The sequence below is a fragment of the Jaculus jaculus genome, chromosome 2, assembly GCF_020740685.1.
Source record: "Jaculus jaculus isolate mJacJac1 chromosome 2, mJacJac1.mat.Y.cur, whole genome shotgun sequence".
In the NCBI taxonomy this organism is placed as follows: domain Eukaryota; kingdom Metazoa; phylum Chordata; class Mammalia; order Rodentia; family Dipodidae; genus Jaculus; species Jaculus jaculus.
This window is the reverse complement of record NC_059103.1, coordinates 112,573,074-112,595,012: the sequence shown is the minus strand read 5'-3', so window position 1 is coordinate 112,595,012 and position 21,939 is coordinate 112,573,074. Positions and strand designations below refer to the sequence as shown.

At 37.9% G+C, this 21,939-nt stretch overlaps 1 protein-coding gene across 6 annotated transcripts in view; it reads left to right on the top strand.

The window, feature by feature from the left end:
- Arhgap24 (Rho GTPase activating protein 24) overlaps window positions 1–18,985 on the top strand; it is a 461,940-nt gene extending 442,955 nt beyond the window's left edge. For all 6 annotated transcript variants that reach the window (XM_004661586.2, XM_045143258.1, XM_004661588.3 and 3 more), the window contains 3 exons: window positions 219–340; window positions 11,494–12,565; window positions 17,740–18,985. In XM_004661586.2, the coding sequence (XP_004661643.1) occupies window positions 219–340; window positions 11,494–12,565; window positions 17,740–17,983 (1,438 nt within the window). In that variant the 3' untranslated portion in view covers window positions 17,984–18,985. The remainder of the gene's footprint in view (window positions 1–218; window positions 341–11,493; window positions 12,566–17,739) is intronic.
- The last annotated feature ends 2,954 nt before the right edge of the window (window positions 18,986–21,939 follow it).

Below are 21,939 nucleotides of genomic sequence, written 5' to 3'. Positions count from 1 at the left end.
GAGTCAGACCACAACAAATACTTAACATGATTCATAAACCTTGATCCCACATCATTTTCAGTATAACTTCTCCACATATGAGTAAGAGGTATTTGAATTACAAATAACTTTGTCTACCTAATCAGCTTTGAACGTATTTCAACTCATATATTTCCCAGTGATCTATTTTACTCCACTAAGATGGATTCCATTATGCTTCAATCAAATTCTTATGACAGGTTCTTGGATGAGGTGCAGTCTTATTCAGGAGTTAACAAGATGAGTGTGCAGAACCTGGCCACTGTCTTTGGTCCTAACATCCTACGTCCTAAAGTGGAAGACCCTTTGACCATCATGGAAGGTAAGTGAATGGTTGCCTTATACTCTCATTAGAAATAAAAAAAAGTAATTTAATTAATTATCTCTTAGTTGTCCTAAATCTAATCTCATCTGAGCAAACTAAGGAAATAAGTGAACTCACATTTACTGCATTAGTTGAATCTAATTATTCCTTGTTGCAGTCCGGTTCGCATTGCTGGTAGAAATCACCCAACCAAGAGTAGCTTCTGGGAAAAAGAGGTTTATTTTAGCTTACAGGCTCGAGGGGAAGCTCCACGATGGCAGGGGAAAACGATGGCATGAGCAGAGGGTGGACATCACCCCCTGGCCAACATAAGATGGACCACAGCAACAGGAGGGTGTGCCAAACACTGGCATGGGGAAACTGGATATAAAGCCCATAAGCCCACCCCCAACAATACACTCCCTCCAGGAGGCATTAATTCCCAAATATCCATCAGCTGGGAACCTAGCATTCAGAACACCTAAGTTTATGGGGGACACCTGACTCAAACCACCACATTCCTTATGTGTAATTTTTTTCTTTTGTGAATTAAGCCTTTTTCTTCATTTTATAAAACAAAAAAAAATCATAAAAATGATTATGCAGTAGCCTTTCAAGAAAAAGCAAACCTCAATAAATAGGTTAATAACTTGCAAATTATGAGGTGAAAGAACCAAAAGCGATGTAGTTTACTTTTTAAGTCTAGTATACTTGGCAGGAAATTGAGAGCTATATATAGTTAATATACATTTATTAATTTGAAAAGGTGACTGATTTCAAGCAGTTAACAGGTTTGACTTTTTATAAGGGAACTCTATTTGCTTGCAGGTTGAAACACGAAGGAATTTTTATTCAAATCACAAACTCATGTTATTTTCCACAATGACATTTTCAGTTCTAGCAAGCCTCAGCACTGAAGTGGTTTTTACTTGTGATCATTGTTTTCTACAAAATGGCTTGATATTTCTTATAATTTAGTAGGGAAAAGGGAAGATGGAAGATTTTTAGTTTTATTCTGAGTTTCTTTAGTCTCAAAGAAAACATCACTGTTCGCTACATAGCTCCTGGCAAGTATTATTCATACTAACTCTGAATTTCTTTGTTCTAGGGTATCTCATTGTGTTAGTCATATTTGTACTGTTGTGACCAAATACCCAAGTAACACAACTTCAAGGATGAAAAAAAAAAATGATTTTTTTTCTTTCTTTCTTTCTTTTTTTTTTTGAGGTAGGGTCTCACTCTAGCTCAGGCTGACCTAGAAATCACAATGTATTCTCAGGGTGGCCTTGAACTCTTGATGATACTCCAACTCTGCCACCCGAGTGCTGAGATTAAAGGCATGCGCAACCACGCCTGGCTGAGGGTGAAAAATTTAATAGGGATCATAGGCCTTGTCTCCATGTGGTGAGTCAAAACAAAATGTTGACAGAAACATGTGACATAGGTGGCTCAGCTCAAGATGGCCGGGAAGCAAAAGCACCCAGGAGAGCTGGTAGAAGCTTCAGGAGCTAGGGCCTCTACTGATGCCTCACATGCAAAAGTTTCAGCATATCTCAAAATAGTGCCATCAGCCTAGGACCTAGCATTCAACACTTGAGCCTATGAGAGACATTTTTATTCAAATCATGACACTCAGAAAATTAGAATCCTTCTTGAATCTTTCCTTATCTACCAGTTTTTAAAATAGTGAAATCACAGTTTAGCATTCCAGAAAAGTGAATACTACTCATTGATCTTATTATAAATACTATCAGTCATTATTTTAAAATAATTGAACTCATGTATTAAAATCTATTCAAAGCATCGTAATTGCTGTTCTCTATTGAGCTTCACATCTATGATCTGTTGAAACTTCTTCAAGTTGTCTCTTTAATCCATTTGTCATAAACTTAGGATCTTGGAGTCTCATTCTTTCAAGAATGATATCATTTTTCCAGACAATTGATATATTTCCTATCTTAAATCTGGAGTGTTCAGAAAGACATAATTTCTTTTAATGGAGAAATTCTCTTTCCAGGTCTAAATATAAATACTAAAGATACTCTTTGGTACTGGCTTGATATATCTCAGCCTCTCAGTGTACAGAAGATATAAATACATGCACATATATTATGTAAGAACTTATATATAACATATATACACATATATTTGGGTATCTATGCACATTCATGTCAAAGAAAATGTGTAAAAAATTAACATTATACTTTTAATTAAATATTATGATTATATGATTTTACTTATTATTTTCTTTATTACAAGTTTATCCTTTTTTTCTGGCAAAGATTCTTAGTTACCAAATCCATTGAAGATGACAAAATTAGAATATTTATTAATTAGTCAAATTATATGTCATTATCATGCACATAGTAGTTTCAGAATTCCAATATCAGTACCATCACCCATATGATTAGTGCAAATGTTTAAACATATTTCATATGCTCTTGTAATCCTTCTTGCAGTCTACTAATATTTATATCAACTCTTAAATTGTCAGTGTGCATACACATTCTACTCTCACCATTTTAATCTCCATTTAGACATATATGCATATATGTTTATTTTTATTTTATTTTTGTCATGAATTAAAATATTTATTTTATTATTATCTTTACTGTATGAACAGAGGGTGTTGGTCCCATTCCCCTCTTATTATCTTTTGATATCCCCTCTTCCCCCCATTGCACTGAGGGTCCTACTCAGTGGGGTTGTTGGTATTCTCTACGGGGTTATGAATGCAGCAATACGTTTCTGCGGGAAGTGGGGACAATACCTTATGATACTCCTTCCCACCCTGTGGCCCTTAACAATCTTTCTGCCCCTCACATACACATGTCATACACACATATATATTTAGTGCTCACAGCTAGTTCTCATATTGAATGTGATGCTGTTTTTCCACCCTAGTTTTGTCAGTATGTGGTAAATAACCTTATACTTGAGCAAGAATCAAAGCCACAGAGCTGGTTTCCACTAGTATTGTATTCTTCAGTGTCGTGCTTTTACAATAGAGGGGAAACATGCCAATTTTACTTAAGAATGCCCCGTTGAACAGTAAAACTTATTTAACTATATTAAAGTTTCATTCTGGAAACACATGCTTTTTAAAAGTGTTGTGAGGCAATGAACTCTGTACATAAAGCACTTCTGCACACTGTTTTTAAGTAATGTAATGGCTACTTGTAGGCCAGCATGTAATGATTCTTTTTCCAGGACTTCCATTTTACTTGAAACAACAGAAAAACCTTGGCTACTTAGTGATGTCACAGTTCAGCCTTTGGAATACATTGGTTCAAAATTGAGTTGAACTTTGTACTATAATACATACAACTGGCCAAACTTGTTGTCACTGATAAAACTGAACTCACTTGTGTAAAATGTGAACTTAACACCCTTATACTGAACAATTGCTCTGGTGAGATCAAATTGACACTAAAGCTGACATTAACAAATGTAGCTTCGGTATCATACAATGAATGCACTGTGTCTGTCCACCTCTGAACATTTGAAAGTTGGCATAATTTAGTGGTTTCCACACTGTGTGTGTCACGAAGCCAGGCCTGCATGGCAGATTCAGGAGGTCACTTTGCTGACTCACAGAGCTCCACCTGCTTTCTCACTGAGGATCCAAACATGGAGAAGACTGCTCTCCCCGATGCTCTGGATTGGCTCCTGCCTTGTTTTTAATTGGTCCTTCCCTTAACTTTTTTCTTTTTATTTTTTTGATAATTTCCATGACTGTAAACAATATCCCATGTTAGTTCCCTCCCTCCCCCCCACTTTCCCCTTTGAAACTCCATTCTCCATCATATCCCCGCCCCCTCTCAATCAGTCTCTCTTGTATTTTGATGTCATGATCTTTTCCTCCTATTATGATGGTTTTGTGTAGGTAGTGTCAGGCATGTGAGGTCGTGGATAGCTAGGCCATTTTGTGTCTGGAGGAGCATGTTGTAGGGAGTCCTACCCTTCCTTTGGCTCTTATATTCTTTCTGTCACCTCTTCTGCAATGGACCCTGAGCCTTGGAAGGTATGATTGAAGTATTTCAGTGCCGAGCCCTCCTCTATCACTTCTCAGCACCATGGTGCCTTCTGAGTTATCCCAAGGTCACTGCCATCTGAAAAGAAAAGATTCTCTAACCAAAAGTGAGAGTAGTATTAATATATGGGTATGAACATTAAGAGAAGTGCTTTTAGTTTGGTGAGCATAGTATATATATTTAGCACAAATTTGATATGATACCCCCAATTGTCCTCTTATCACTTCATCTTCCATGAAAATCATTCTTCTTTCCAATTAATCTCCACCATACTTTCTTTCCCCAATTTTTGACGCAGTAAATTAGGATTGCTTACTTGAGAATGGGTAGAAGAATTTTACTGGAGTGTGGACAACTTACCAGTGACTACACAACTGAACCCCGCCCTCCTCCATACACACAAACACACACCACACACAAACACACACTAGCAACTATTGAATCCACTCTCAGAATCTAATGGCATGCCTTCCAACATAATTGCTACAGGCTAGGATTTCAGCATATGAATTTGAGGAGGACATCAAAATAAATTTAGCTATCCACAATCAGGAGGAAACACTGGTAATGTCATTGAGATCACTGATATCAGGGCATGTAGGCTAGTGGAAGGACGATTCAGAAAACCAAGCAGTAACCTCAAGAACTTACTAAGTGCTCTAGTCAAGAATATTTGACAGTATTGAGAATAGAATTTTGAGATGGGATTTTTATTTCAGAAGAGTCCCTCTAGAAACCATGGAGTTAGCTGTGGGAAAGTAAATAGAAATTGAATTGAGAGTAGACATTAGCTCACTGGTTTTGAGTTCCAAGATTGCATTTGTGTTTGTGATGAGGCTTCCTTAGTCATTTGACCCCTTTTGTATACAAAGCCCTAGAATTCAATCAAATATATCCTGAGGCGTAAGTAACTCTGAGTATTCAATACTGTATGCAATATTAACCTGGTAAAAAGTAAGTTAAAGCAATGTGTAATAGCTTTTCACGCTTCATGTGTTTTTGTTTTAATTTCAACCAGAGGCCTATATAGAAACTGTATGTGTTGGAATAAAAAATAATAGAATGTTGGGCTGGAGAAATGGCTTAGTGGTTAAGTGCTTGCCTGTGAAGCCTAAGGACCCTGGTTTGAGGCTCCATTCCCCACGACCCACATTAGTCAGATGCACAAGGGGCACATGTGTCTGGTGTTCGTTTGCAGTGGCTGGAGGCCCTGGAGCGTCCATTCTCTCTCTCTCTCTCTCTCTCTCTCTCTCTCTCTCTCTCTCTTTCTTTCTCTCTCTCTCTGCCTCTTTCTCTTTTTGTCTGTCACTCTCAAATAAAAATAAACAAAAATTTTTAAAAAATAGAATGTTTACTAACCCATAATATTTATCTTTATAATCTTTTCTCATTTTATTATATGGTCAAAGTGAATTAATTCATTATTCTTGGCTACTTACATACTATTATAGTCAACTAATATGCATTATATTGGAAAATATTTTATTTTTGTTTTAAATACTCTCTCTTTTAAATTCTCTCTTTAATTACTTAGTACTAATTATAAAAAATCTTTTTGGTAATTTGGACTGAAAACCTTTGTTTCAAAACATTCCCATGATAACAAACTAACAAAACATAAGCATGGGCAATCATTTGCAAGTCGAATAACTGATTAAAGAACCTAATTTAAGACTACTATATAAAGTTTATAATATAAGGCAATCAACACAATCCACAGAATGGGGAAAGTTTTGTAGTGGGCACATCATCATAAATGACAAATGACAGGAGAGCTTTGTTCCATATATTTAGTTATTAGGGAAATTAAAATTTAAACCATAATGCAATCCCCTACAAAGTATAAAATTAATATTGAAAACGGAAAGTTTCATCAGTGGAAATACAAAATGTTAGAACCATTTCAATAGTTAAAAAAGTACTTATAAACTTAAATATATGCTACCCATAAAACCAAGCAAAATGATATATTATATATAACCATGAAAAAGAAATCATTCACCCAAGACTTGTAATCCAATGTTCCTATCAACTTTATTCATAACATTACCCACATGGGAATAGAACAATTCTTTATCAAATATAGAAGATAAATATCTATAGGTGGTGGTATACACCTGTAATTCGTATGCTTGGGAAGCAGAAGTATGAGGATCTCACAAGTTGAGTCAGAGTGGGATAGAGAAAATCTTGCCTAAGAAAGAACAGGAAATACTGAATGAATAAACTTGTTAACATCATCAGATCAGCAACCAAAAGGATGAATCACACAGGTAACAACATGGATACATGCCAAAACTATTATACTAAGCAAAAAAAAAAAAAATTGCTAGACATAAAATTTGTATAATTCCAGTTATTTTAAAAGTATACAAAAGGCCACACTCTAGTCACTAAAATCATATTAGTGCTTACCTTAAGCAGGAAGTGGGGGTAAGAATTTGATAGCAAAAGGACATAAGTCAGATTGTCTATATTGAAATGAGGTGAATTGTTTTAGAAATATATATACAATATACACTTGTCTAAACTCATCAGATAGCTTCAGATATGGAAAATAACATATGCACAACTTATTTCTTACAAAATAATATAGATGGAAACACTACTACATAGAATATCATACACACACACACACAAACTGCCGGGGTATTTTCAAGGAAAATTAAATTTTTAGATAATGCTTATGAAGAAAACTGTTTGTAATACGATTTTAAATTTAACCTGTATAAAATGATGTGAGCTAGGAATCTAGTAATTGCTAGATTGGGCAGCACAATGAGGTTCCAGGATTTGCTTGTACTGTACATAATAGGCTGGTGATTATAACTACCCTATCTCATTTTTGGAGCTTAAGAAAATTACAGAGAGGAGCAAAGGAAAGAGGAAAAAGACAGTGCATATGGTGACATACACATATCATCATTACTACCAAACAAGCCTGTTCTAAGTGGCTACAAAGGTGAATGCAATTCACTTTGCTGGAGACCATTGTCACTTATCATCCCAGAAACTAGATGATAGTGAAACCTCTTGGCATCCAAGAAAGAAAGATCTAAATCTATGGGGCCCTGCTGCTGACTCTGTCATTGTGGCAGATCTGTTCTGTCATGGCTGCTGCCAAGCTCCTTCTGGAGACTGAGAACTTGGAAGTTCAGTTAATTAAATGCCTCACAAAGCTCATAGCTGTGATGGAGAGCAGTGATGCTTCAAAGCTAATATTGCAGTGATGGAAGAAAGGTTCATTTTCACTAAATATTAGGCAGAGCCACATATATTAGAAGTTATAAACCCTTGAAACTGTCTGTCAAATGAGCCCATGTGAAACAGCAGTGTGGACACAGGGTCCGCAGTGTTGGTGACCGTTTTAATTTTTCTGAAATTTTGCATTATGCAATATGATGAAAATTCAGAGATTACTGAAAGGAGAATGAAGCATTTATCATGCAATTAATTTGGTTCAGTCTTTTGTTTTTTCTCCTACAATTCTAATAGGTGGTGGTGATTCAATAATTTCAATAATTTTATATAGCTTCCTTATTAGACCTACCGACAATTTACTTACTCATACTGCGGTTTCAAATTCTAGAAATGGGGATGCATTAGGACAGATGCCTAATATGCAATGAAAGCACTGAGCATTAAAATTCCAGCTTGGTCATTTATTTTCTGCAGCATTAAGCAAACAGTTTAACTTTTCTGAACCTTAATTTCTTCAAGTGAAAAATGTTACAACCTTTCTCACAGAACCTGAGTGACATAATGTAATATGAACATGAAATATTTTTACATATCACAAACTCTCCCCAAACTACCTGGGGATAGTGTCAAAATGAAACTCTGATTCAGGTCCTAAAACTATGAAGTTGCCAGATAACAATACTTGTTTCTACACTTGTTATCTCAAAGTAGTTAAAATTCAATATCTCTCCAAGTGTGGTAGTGTACTTCTTTAATCCCAGCACTCTTGAGGTGGGGGGAGAGGCAGAGGTAGGTGGATCACCGTGAGTTCAAGGCCACCCTGAGACTACATAGTGAAATCCAGGTCAGCCTGGACTAGTGTGAAACCCTACATTGAAAAACCAAAAAAAAAAAAAACAAAAAACAAAATGGGCTGGAGAGATGGCTTAGTGGTTAAGTCCTTGCCTGTGAAGCCTAAGGACCCCAGTTCGAGGCTCAATTCCCCAGGATCCACGTTAGCCATATGCACAAGGGGTGCTCGTGTCTAGAGTTGTTTGCAGTGGTAGGCCCTGGCATGCCCATTCTCTCTCTCTATGTTCCTCTTTCTCTCTCTGCATCTGTCGCACTCAAATAAATAAACAACAACAAAAATTTTTAAAAAGAAAAATCAAAAAAAAAAATTCAAAATCTCATAACCCATCCAATGGCTAGTGAATTAGAATCTGCCTTTTCACAAGATGTCTAGGTCATTTATATAAACATTAAAATTCAAGTGATATTGTTCTAGAGGCATCCTGTCACAGTGGAAATTCTGTAAGTATTTGAGTTTTTAGTTATTAAAGAAATAGGGTGCCAGACATGGATAAATTTAACATATTTTTCCTATTCAAAGTGAATGCAAAGCATTTTTGTGAGGGGGGGCTTCAAGTCAGAGGACAGCCTTGCCTCACATTGGGAGGCTGGTCTCTGTTAGCCTGTTGGCGGTCAGACATCTGAGCTGTCAAAGCCATTTTCATCATGTTTTTCATCAAGCCTCATATTTCAAGTATTATATGTAGAAACTATGTTTAATAACTAAAGCTTAAGTTTTTTCCCCTATGTTTATTTATAAAAAACTACTTTGGGTGGAAGCTTTTATCAACATTATATAATTACATGTGACAAACTAGTATAGTTCAAGGCAAATCCAGGGGAAATATAGAATAACCATACTGCCTTGTTGTAGATATGTGAATGAGTTAGATAGTGAAGATGATGCCTAGAGGGAACCCCACTTTGAAAACCAGCATAGAAACCTCATTGTTCCAATGAATCTTAGAGGATAGGAGCAAAGATGATAAAACAAAGGGACATGGGCAAACATATTTTGAAACTTCATCTGATATGTCATAGAACCTGATGAATTAATTGAGCTGTTATCCATGCTATCTGAGTTACAGTTGTTGTCTTAAGAAGAATATTTTTGGGGCTGATGAGATGACTTAGCAGGTAAAGACAGGCTTCCTCATAGTTAATTATTTTGTGCTATGTTTAATTCATACTTTATTTTTGTGTATCTATTAATTTTGTTGAGAAAGGAATGTTTTAAACAACATGGAATGATACTCCCCTTGCTTAAGGCTTCTTGTTTATTTTATCTGTAGCTGTATGCATAATGTCCTTTCTGAGACATTCTGTAAAGTTTATATTTTTGTTATACATGGCTACTGAAGTTTCCATATAGTAGGTTTTTTCACTTCTTACTTAATTATTATTAGTTAAGGTAGACATTTCCTCAAATGTTTGGTATCAGTTACACTCTCTACCTCCACTGTGAGCTTCTGTGTCCCTCCTGAGCTGAGTTAGCACCCATCTAGACAGTGCTGAAACTTTCTCAGCCTTCAGTCCCTGTTTGTGATTTGCTCAATGTCAGCCAAAGGTGAGAGCTTAGGAACCTCTCAGTTCTGTCCTAAGAATATATACCTCTAGGTATGAATGTGTCCTCTTAGAGTCCCAGGAATAATAAAAGCATTTCAAAACCTTATTCCCAAGATTGTCCCTTTATGTTACCTTAATGTTCCCCTCAACTATTACTATTGTTTCACGTGGCCATTATGTTAAAGATTTGTGCCTCTTACTATTTTATACAAATTTGAGGAAAAACCTGTTTACCCAGAAGGAGCACCTAGTCAGATCACAGAACGATGAACATTTTACAAGGAGACTCTGAAGGAACCACCCAGAGGTCATATATGGCAGTTCTCTGGGCCAAGAGCTTTGGCAGACTCTCAGTCCTGCTCTGCCTGCTGCCATGGCTGTCAGGCTGCAGGTTCCTACTGGGAACCTTTTGGTTTTCAAGCCACAGTGACAGCAAGGGAAGGATGTATATCAAGCCATTTAAAACCCACCATGTTTTGCTGTTTTCATCAAGATTTAGGCTACTTTCTTTTTTTTTTTTAATTATTTATTTATTTATTTGAGAGCGACAGACACAGAGAGAAAGACAGATAGAGGGAGAGAAAGAGAGAGAATGGGCGGGCCAGGGCTTCCAGCCTCTGCAAACGAACTCCAGACGCGTGCGTCCCCTTGTGCATCTGGCTAACGTGGGACCTGGGGAACCGAGCCTCGAACCGGGGTCCTTAGGCTTCACAGGCAAGCACTCAACCGCTAAGCCATCTCTCCAGCCCTAGGCTACTTTCTTAAATAAACATTTTCTAGATTGCTCAAACTTATGCATTAATTTATAGAATTCTGAAAAGACTGATTATGAAGAAGTTTGCCAGTACTTTTAAGGAGAAAAGAATGTTTGGAGGTCCTTACTACACTACTATGGCTCATGTTCCTTAAGACACACTGAAGCTGAGCTAGAGAGATGGCTTAGTGGTTAAGGCATTAGCCTGCAAAGCCTAAGGACCCAGGTTCATTCCCCAGAACCCACATAAGCAAGATGCACAAGGTAGCACATGAATTTAGAGTTCGTTTGCAATGGCTGGAGGCCCTGGCACACCCATTCTCTCTCTCTCTCTTTCGCTTTCTCTTTCTCTCTTTAAAAGTAGAGTCACAGGTTGAAGCAGTTTCCAGATGAAGGGCTAAAGTGGCTTCATCTTATTGTGAAATGTTGAACTTGCAAAAAGTGTTGTTTGATGATTAAAGCCCAGACTTTGGAACTATTTAACTCTGAGTTCAAGTACAATGTCTGGCCCTTACCCTTGTGACCTTGTCAAGGTACATAACCTTTAGAATGCAGTACATATTCATGTGCTTGTTTTATAATTGAACTAAGCTACAAAAAATAGAGCATTTGGCACAGCTCATGGCAAAGACTAAGTGTTCCAACGATTTTAGTTGCTACCATAATTATAATCATTAATACTACAGTTTAGTACTCTTAACAGTGGTGGTACATTTCTCCTAAAAATCCTTAGAAGTCATACTCAAAATTGGAAAGAACTTAAAAGTACTTTCTGGTAATTGCAGGGACAGTGGTGGTCCAGCAGTTGATGTCGGTGATGATTAGTAAGCACGATCACCTCTTCCCCAAAGACGCAGAGCTGCAGGGCAAGTCCCAAGAGGGAGTGAACAACAACGACGTTCAGAAGAAAGCCAGCGGGGCTCAGCTGCAGAACAAGGAGAACAACAACACCAAGGACAGCCCTGGCAGGCGCTGCTCTTGGGGTAAATCTGAGTCTCCTCAGAGAAGCAGCGTGGACAATGGATCCCCCACAAATCTGTCAGGCAGCAAAACCAACAGTCCAAGGAACAGTGTTCACAAGCTTGATGTCTCTAGGAGCCCTCCTCTCATGGTTAAAAAGAACCCAGCCTTCAATAAGGGTAGCGGGATAGTCACCAACGGGTCATTCAGCAGCAGTAATGCAGAAGGTACCGAGAAAACACAAACCACCCCTAATGGGAGCTTACAAGCCAGACGGACCTCTTCACTGAAAGGGTCTGGTACTAAAATGGGCACCCACAGTGTACAGAACGGAACGATGCGTATGGGCATTTTGAACACTGATACACTCGGGAACCCCTTGAATGGCCGAAACATGAGCTGGTTGCCCAATGGCTATGTAACCCTGAGAGATAACAAGCAGAAGGAGCAAACTGGAGAGTCAGGCCAGCACAACAGGCTGTCCACCTATGATAATGTCCATCAACAGTTCTCCATGATGAACCTGGATGACAAGCACAGTGTGGACAGTGCCACCTGGTCCACTTCCTCCTGCGAAATCTCCCTCCCCGACAACTCCAATTCCTGTCGCTCCTCCACTACCACCTGCCCAGAGCAAGACTTTTATGGTGGGAACTTTGAGGATCCCGTTTTGGATGGGCCCCCACAGGACGACCTTTCGCACCCCGCGGACTATGAGAACAAAAGTGACCGCCGAAGTGTGGGAGGCCGAAGTAGTCGTGCCACCAGCAGCAGTGATAACAGTGAGACATTTGTGGGCAACAACACCAGCAACCACAGTGCACTGCACAGTTTAGTTTCCAGCCTGAAACAAGAAATGACCAAGCAGAAAATAGAGTACGAGTCCAGGATAAAAAGGTAAGTGAAACCTGGAAATCATTGCTACCAGAGGGGAGCAAAAGCCTTCTGCTGGGAAACTGAGTGTCATACAGACTAAATATGCTAGCTCAAATTATAGGATAAGGAAGTAGTCATGCTAAACTCTATTTTATATTAATTTACATCTTCTAATGAGATGATCCAGTGAGAGGTTTGCTGAGCAACTTTTTTGGGCTAGCGAAATGAGGAAGCTATAGACTGTGTCCTGAGTGGTCTAGGGTGTCACTGAGCCCAGATATCACAAAGATATCCTTGTGTGAGAGACCTGAAGATCACCACACTTTTCCATGGTTACAGGAATTATGAACAGATTATATTTATATTCTTTAGTGTAGTGTCCCAAAAAGGCTAACTTATCAAGAGGAAACTAGCAGGTGTGAGGGTCAGAGGACATGGTAGTGGCTCCAGGTTCAAGCTGTGGAATGTGGATGATGTCTTCACGCGTGGTGGGAGTACACTTGGCTATTTGACTTACCTCCACTACATCTACAGCTCCAAACCCCACGGTAGTACATTATAAATGCATACATCTTTAACCTTTATGGATTGATGATATGTAAAGAGATATAGGTACATAGACAATGACAGGTAGATAGGTAGTAGAGAAATAGAAAGCCACACAAATGAACAAACAGTGTAATATGTTTCCCATGCATTTATTTGAGTGTGAACACTATCATATTCTCAGAAATTAATCAAAGTAAATATAAATGAAAATACTACTTAGGAAATTGAGACCTTACTTCCCTGGGCAGACACTTTTTGCAAGTGTCGCTGAATGAAAATGTGCTTTGGCATTTTCAGTCTGGTGCTGAGTGACAGGAGGTTCAAATAAAACAAAAAGCAGACTCACCATCTGATATGATCATACTTCTTTAAAATATAGCATTAGAACTTCTAGCTATCAGAATTGTGCAATGTGGCTAGAACTTGGCACCAGGAAGCTTACCTTGAAAGGACAGGGAGACTGCTTTAAACTTGTGTTAGGAGCAGATGAATGTTATTAGTTTGAGGATGTAGTTGTTTCATATCTACAGATGTTGGTGATAAACATATGTTCTCAGATCAATAGAGCATTTCAGAGATCTTAATAAAATAAGAGAACTTTCTAAGAGATTGTTGACATCTCACTACAGTTTTCTCACCATGTGGCAGCCAGTGGAGAGGTAGGTTAAGGGCTGTTGCATGCCCAAACCATGGGAGGGAGACTGTCACTGTTCTTGAAGATGTGCAGTCATCCTTACTTAGAGTTTATATTTCTCAATTTTTTTAAACTCTACACCACCAGTATTAAGGATGTATTAAGGTTAATAGATACATGGATGATAGAATATTTTACTTTATCCATCAGTGAGATATATAACTTTTAATTTTCAAACAAACATTTGAGTCTTGTTGGTGTCTAGCTTTATCTACTTAGAAAATATTGCATTATAGTCAAAGAAATTTACTTGTATAATATCAATTACTCAGTCTTATGACACTCTTCTCATATTGGGCTGGTGTGCGATACATAACAAAGAGATGAATGTGATGAATAAAGCTGTTGATATCTATGTTCCTTCTATTTCTCCACATGGATTTAGGATTTGTGAGAAAGGTATCTTAAAGTCTCCTAACATTATTCTGGTGTTGTCAATTTCTCCTTATAATTTAAGGCTTTCTGGCTAGGTGAATAACAATATCAGAGCTGTTTGTGTCTTCCTATTGAATCTCTTGTGTGTGTGTGTGTGTGTGTATCTTCCTATTGAATCAATCCTTTGTTCCTTAAATATTTGTCATTTTTATGATAATACAGGCTTTTTTCCTGAAAAGTCTGTTTCCTGTTACTATTGTTATTGAATCTTTGACTAAAACTTCTCGTGTGATTTTTTTCTTTAACTTTTTAAATGTGTTTTATCATTTAATCTTAGGACTTACACCCTTTTCCAACCTGTAGTGTTTTATTCATCATCTTTTGTTTATTTCATCTCACCCACCTTCTGGTTCTCTATACAAAATCTTATCAAAGAAATATGTTGTCAGTGACAAGAGGCCCTGATATGTTGATTCTCTCTCTTTCTCCTTATAATTAATTAAAAATTTTGAAAAGCATGTTGGGCATTTTTAACCTATCCTCCACTTCTGTTAACTTGCATTTCATATGTTAAATTGCTCTGATTAATTGCATGTGAAACATTCTCAGTATCTCGGATTGCTTTTCTATTATACTAATTGCTCATTAAATTCTTCCAATTCTACATATGAAAGATATTTTTTGTATCCCCATCTTTGAAAATTGATTTTTAATTTATGCATGTATATTGGCATACCAGGGCCTCTCCTTGCTCACTTTTCTGCATCCAGCTTTACAGGGACAGATTCCGAATTTAACCTGGAACATGGGGTCCCCCATTTCCTGTTCCCAGTGAGGAGGAAAACAGTCTCATCCTCAGAACTGTGCAAATCCCATTATGCACATCCACTTATTATTCTATGTGTCAATTTATTCCTTTTTATAAAATCGTGCCTGATTTGATGGGGAGGGGGCATGGTCCTGATTTAAGAAAGACCAACCTTAGGAACTTTCCTGTCCAGAAATGGAAAAACTGCTTCTAGAAGCAGAGCCTGGGAGGTGAGAGAGCTAATTACTTATACCCACCCCTCAAGTCCAGGAGTGGGCTAGGTGCCTCTAGGAACTGCCTGGGGAAAATAGAAACTAAATAGAAGTGTAGTTAAGCCATTAGTAAACCTGCTGAATCTACTGTCACTGCTGCTCTGATGTCACTGTGGCTGTGGCTTCTTTCACATGCAAGCATTCATTGACACTTTTATTGAACAGAGGAAAAAAAAAAAAAAAACGGTAGTACATGAAAAAGCAGTACATTGCATTAGCAAAGGGTAAGGAATTTACAACTTTGGATAATCCTTGAACATTTGTGAAAGGACCAGATTCAGGGATTAGGGATATGACCCGCTGGACTCTGCTGATCCAGAACACACATATACTCCAATCGCAGGAGCCTTCAACAGATCTGTGGACCTGCAGTCACTGACCTCATTGTCTTCAGTGCTATGGATGTGCGCTTCTTACACATGTATGTTTGCTCTGAGTTGAAAGTCCAACCAGGCCTCTGAGAAAAGTAGCATAGACCATATCTTAAGAGTAATCATCATCTCCAAACACTGTTTGTCTATATAGCTCATCTGAGTGCTATCCAGGCCAAAGGTACACCAAGGCAGAGAAAAATCTAATCACATTGCTTTAAGCAGGTGGATTACTCAATTATAAGATTAACTCTACAGCGAATTACAAGTAGAAAATTCAGCACCTCACAACAATATCACAAAAGAGCTGTAAAAATAATATCACAAAAGACCTGTTCTTCCCCATAGTTCGTTTCCACAGTTCATTTTCATAGGACATTCCTAAATTTTGTTCTTATACTTCATCAGCACAAAACCTGAACATATTCTTTTTAAATTTTCATCTTAGAAATGCATTTAAAAATCCTACTTTTACAGCATTTTTATAGGTTTATGTTATGATAATTCCTTCTATTTTTCTACTCAGTACTTTAATTCCTGAAAATTTTATGCAAGTACCCCTTACAAATGTTAGAGAATTAGATATTACTTCATAAAGTCATCTTAACCACTATTTAAGCTTATGCTTTTTCCAGTATATTTAGTCCTATAATTTTAGAAAGCATAGAGAATATATTTCATGATAATTCTGAATGGTACCCAGCATAGTACCAGCCTCTACAATAAAAATATGATTCTGTGGGCTGAAGAGATTGCGTAGTGGTTAAGGCACTTGCCTCCAAAGCCAAAGGACCTCAGTTTTATTCCCCAGGACCCAAGAAGCCAGATGCACAAGGCGGCACATGTATCTGGGGTTCGTTTGCAGTGGCTAGAGGCCCTGGCATGCCCATTCTCCCTCTCTCTATCTTAATAAATAAATAGGTGATTCTTTGCCTAAAACAGTCTTGTAGAATTAAAAAGATTATTATTTAATTTTTAATTTTTTTATTTTACTTACCTAATTTATTATTTTAAGTTATTATTTTTTAATTCTGATGACTTACATTGGGAAGTCAGATCCATTTTAAGCTCATATTATTTGGATAAAATATCCAGGTAATATATTGGGCTAGTTTTTTCAAAACAGGAAAATAATTGAGATTTTAATTTTTAACTTGGTGTTAAGATAATCAATTTTCTAGGAGCTATGCTCACATTAGCTATCCAAGTTCCAATGGTTTGGTGAACTTGAATAAGCCCATGTAACCTGAGACTAGAAGGCAAGAAGTATGAAAACCAGCTATTACCAACATTCAACTCATAATGGACAAATATTTAATATTTCTCTTTCAATGAGAGTGCATATGTGTGTGCTTATATACACATAAAGCCACATCTATATGTATGTGTGGCTTGAGTTATAAATAAAAATAGCCTCTGATTTTATAGACTATCAAAAATACATGTCAATGTTTAAAGATATAAATTTAGTTCTATCTTATAATAGGCTAACAATTTGGAAATGAAGCAAATATTAGTGATTACATGGATGAATTTCAAGTTAACACAGTATAAAGTTGGGTGCTCATCCAATATCTTCCATTTGCATCTATATTGTCAACTAGCTGCTTTTATAAGATGGGACTACATGCTTCAAAAAAAAAAAAATGTCCATTCTTACCAGTAGTTTTAACCTAACAAGGAAATTGTCATTAATATTTTCCCTAGAAGAAAATATGATTGTACTTTTCTTCCAACTTAACCCCACTTTCCTTTCTCATGTTCACTCCATAAAGCCAAATATACTTAGCATGCAAGAAGTTTCCTGGGTTTGGCTGCCTCCTACCTCTGCATATGGGCCATATGACTTGAATTCCTGACTTGTCTGTCACCCATTCACTTAAGCATTTCCAATTGATGTCCGGTGGACTTGTCACTACAATGATAAACCATATTAGCATATAGTGAATTGATATTGCAAGATATGCCCCTTTTCAATCAATCATCAGAACATGTGTCACTGATTTGAATGGATTTGTTCTGATGGCCTAAGTGCTATAGACAGAGTTTAGAGAACATCAGAGTCTCCCTTGTATTTCAAGAGAATAACACACTTATCTCTTATTCCCTCCTCCCTGTCTCTGTAGCTTAGAACAGCGAAATTTGACTTTGGAAACAGAAATGATGAGCCTCCACGATGAGCTGGATCAAGAGAGGAAGAAGTTCACCATGATAGAAATCAAAATGAGGAACGCTGAGCGAGCCAAGGAAGATGCAGAGAAGAGAAATGACATGCTGCAGAAGGAAATGGAGCAGTTTTTCTCCACATTTGGAGAGCTGACCGTGGAACCCAGGAGGTCGGAGAGAGGAAACACAATCTGGATCCAGTGAGCCTGCTTTCTCTACAGTCCTGAATGGCTCTGGGCAGGACTCTGGAGATTGTGGTGGGAAACAGTTTATCAGTATAGGATCGGGTGGCTGGTCACCTGGCTGTAGAGAGCTCTAGCTGGTGGAATTTCATTTATGGACATTTCACTATCCATTTCTGCAGTGTGTACCAAAGTTATATCGCGCTCCATCATGCTACTGTCAAGTATTACAACTGGATATGTGTAGAGAGAGTAGTTTTTAAAAAAGAAGTCAACTAAAAGTAAGAAGCTTATTTCAAGATTATTTTATTGCAAGTCTTGTATTTAAATGTTAAATCAATATGTTGTTGTAATGTAGCTTGCTTTCAAGCTTCACCCCTTGCACTTAACATAAGCTATTTTTGGCATTGTGTTATCATCTGCTTATTTTATAGATCAATATTTTTATTTCCCCTTTTGCTGAGGAAATGAAGATAAGAAGAAATATAAATATATATAAATATATATATAAGATGAATTATTAAAATCGAAGAATACCCTGTGGTTGTGCTGTTTGTGCCAATAGACTTTGCCATGACCAAAAAGTGAAATGTAAACATTTTATAAAATACATTAGAATCACTGGGTACCTTTGAACTGCATCTTGAGTTTTTAACACTATTCTAAAGAAAACTGAACACATTTGACCTAGAAATATTGGAACTGTGTAGAAACACTCCTTCTTCTTCCTTGTATTCTACCTTGACAGAACACAGAGGAGAAGTTTTTAAAAAAATGGCTTTTTCCAGTCATGCACTGCTGCCTTGAAGCAACTCTCCATAACACCAGGATGGTTGATGGAGGAATTCTTCCTGCTCTTTGAGATCTGGGAAGCAAGGGTTGCTCACCTGTACCCCATAGGAATACATGTTTCCTCCCACAGACTTCTCCTCTGCTCCCCTCTTATTACACTTTCAAATGTCAGTTATGGAATATTTTTGTGAAACCACTAATATATGTGTCACACTATGACAGTATTCACGGAGGGTGTTGTCACTGGTGATTTTTCTCTGCACAATGCCTGGTGAAGGAGTTTCCAGCAAGGCAATGGGAGAAGGGAAAGCAGGAGAAAGGTTTAGAGAAAACAAACTATTGTCTTCTCATTGTGATGATATCTTTTTCCATATTGAAAACATATTCTCCCTCTTCATAATCTGAAAAGAGGAATGTGTAAGGTCCAATATAGGCAAATTAACTGTCTAGAAACATCCAGGACTCTAACTATTGTCTTAAGAAAATGACTCCTTATATCTCAATAAGGTAATGGTTTGAGAAGCCAGACAAATAAATCTCACACTAGAACCAAAAGTTACACAAGTTGTAAATAATAGACTATTTAAGTTGATGGGATTTGCAATTTTAGAGATCACATTCTTGTGTATTTTCAAGAATACAATCTTCAAGGCATTCATTTTTGTCATTGGCTAGTTTTTGTTCCTATCTGAACACTGAGCAAGCTTAGGTGGTACTTTAATATCAACCACCATCTCTTTAGCTTTCCAATGATGCCACCAGATGTATCCACTTAGATATCCCTAAGAAATTCATACTCAAAATAGACAAATTCAGCCTCTACTGCTCTCATATCTTTTCCCAGTTTCCTCTTAGATCATGAGGCCAACGAGCCCATCCAGTGAGCTTCATGATGAAACCACAAAAGATTGCAGTTATGATGCCACCAACCTGCACAGGCTTAAGTTGTCTGCAAATTCCACCTGTAATTGAGTCTTCTGTACACAACTTTCACTTTGTGTGATGTTGCAATGATGAACATATTCCTTTCATGGTATGATTTTAATGATAATTCATGCTAGGCTGACCATGCCCACCAGTGAACAAGAAGGACTGTATAAATACTAATTCATTTTCTACTCTGCCTTTATTTGCCCTTCAGGTCACTGACCAAGTTGTCTATGCCACCCTTCTGTGTCTATAAATACGTGTTCTTTAATCAGCTTCCCCTGTCTTCATATGAAAACATCCTGCCCAGCCTGGTTAGTTTTGCTGTCTCCCTTCTAGTTCCTCAGGTTGTCCTTCCTGAATCACCCTTCTGACCATGGCATGGCTTTGTAAGTTGCATTGGATGACCTACCCTAGTGGAGATGGCTTTGGCCTTCAGATGGTCTCAGTCTCATTTCTCTCCACTTCCCACAATACCCACCATTCCATTCCATGCTGCCATCTGCTATTCTATCTGCAGGATCCAAATCACTGCTTATTTTGTAGGGGCCAGGAGTTAAGAAGTTCAGCAAAGAAGCACACTGTCAAAGAGGCAGCTGAACAGTTTCACATACTAATAACTCAGCAAGCAATCCTCAAAACAAAGGATCGTGCTTAGTTAAAAATAAATCCCAGCACTCAGGAGCCAGAGGTAGGAGGATTGCCATGAGTTTGAGACCACCCTGAGACTACAGAGTGATTTCCAGGCCAGCCTGAGCTAGAGTGAGACCCTACCTCGAAAAACAGAAAAGCCAGAAGAGCATGATGGTTCTTTAAACCCAAAACCAACGAAAGCTGAATGGTGAACTCATAAAAATCAACTGAGTTAGCTATCTCCTATCTCAAAGATGCTTCCTGAGTTTGGGACCATACGGAATAATGCAGAGTCAAAACTGGTAATACAAGGTGGCTAGTTATTTCTTCCTTAGTTGGCCTGAAGAGTTTCAGCCCAATATTGGTACCTAAAGCTTGTGCCATCCTGGGAAGAACACTGTTTTCATGCTCACATCACAGCAATAAAAGTCCCAGGTACCTTTGTTTTCTCCCTGCATGGCCTCCTCGACCATCTGAGGTAGTGCGTCCACTTTGTCAATGCTCTGTTGTCCTTCCTTCTGGCCTTCACTACCTGCTTTGGGAACATGCTATAGAAGAGGTATCTCTAACCTTAAACTGCCTTATCCAAAGACTAACCTGATACTCCAGTTCTCTGGTAACAGTTCTCTCTGAAGCCTCCTCAAAAGAATACATTCTCAGACCAGTCTAAGTTGCCTAAATGCACCATATTTATGTATATTTCTTTCATTTATCTTAGTTTTTCACCAAATAAGAATTGATTATTAAATATAATTTTACTTATTTATTTGAGAGAGAGAGAAAGAAGAAGGTGGGGGAGTAGGTACACCAGAGCCTCCAGCTGCTGCAAAGTCCAGACGCATGTGCCACCTTGTGCATCTGGCTTATGTGGGTCCTGGAGAATCGAACCTGGGTTGCTTGGCTTTGCATGCAAGTGCCTTAACTTCTGTGCCATATCTTCAATCCAAGAATTCTTTGAAAAGCATGGAAGAGTAGAAAGAAGAGGAAATTGAAAGCCCTTCAGACCCATATTGGTTTCCTCATGTGCCTTAACACACCAGGAAGGAGAAGTCACTGCACTTCTCTGAACTGGTTCTGTCATCTGAGAAGTAAGCACTTACAAAACAGGACATTGTTTTGCTTAAAAAGAATGTGAAATGTGCCACCTCACTGCCAGACCTGTGGTTCCATTGTTAACTGAACTGGCAACTGGAGTTGACATTTTAATGAGAACATAGTAATTTTCCTGCTATTCAACTTTTTCTTTTATTTATGAGGGATACTGTTGCTAATTTAAATCATTGATCTCAAAGACAGTGTCCTCCAGTAGATGGATACCATGTAGAAGCATGTTCTGGAATTTCAGCTAAATGCCTGGAAAATGATATAAGAATAAATTGGAAATTAATAAGGATGTATTGTAGTTAGGTGCTATCAATAGTTTATTTGCCATTGGAGAGATGGATCAGTAGATAAAGTTCTCTCCACACAAGCTTAAAGACCAGAGTTCAGATCCTTCACACCCACAAAAAATCCAGACATAGCAACAAGTGCATGTAATGCCAGAACTGGGGAGTCAGAGACTGGAGGATCTCTAGAGCTTGCTGGATAGCTACTCTAACTGTGCTGATAAGCTCTGGGTTAGGT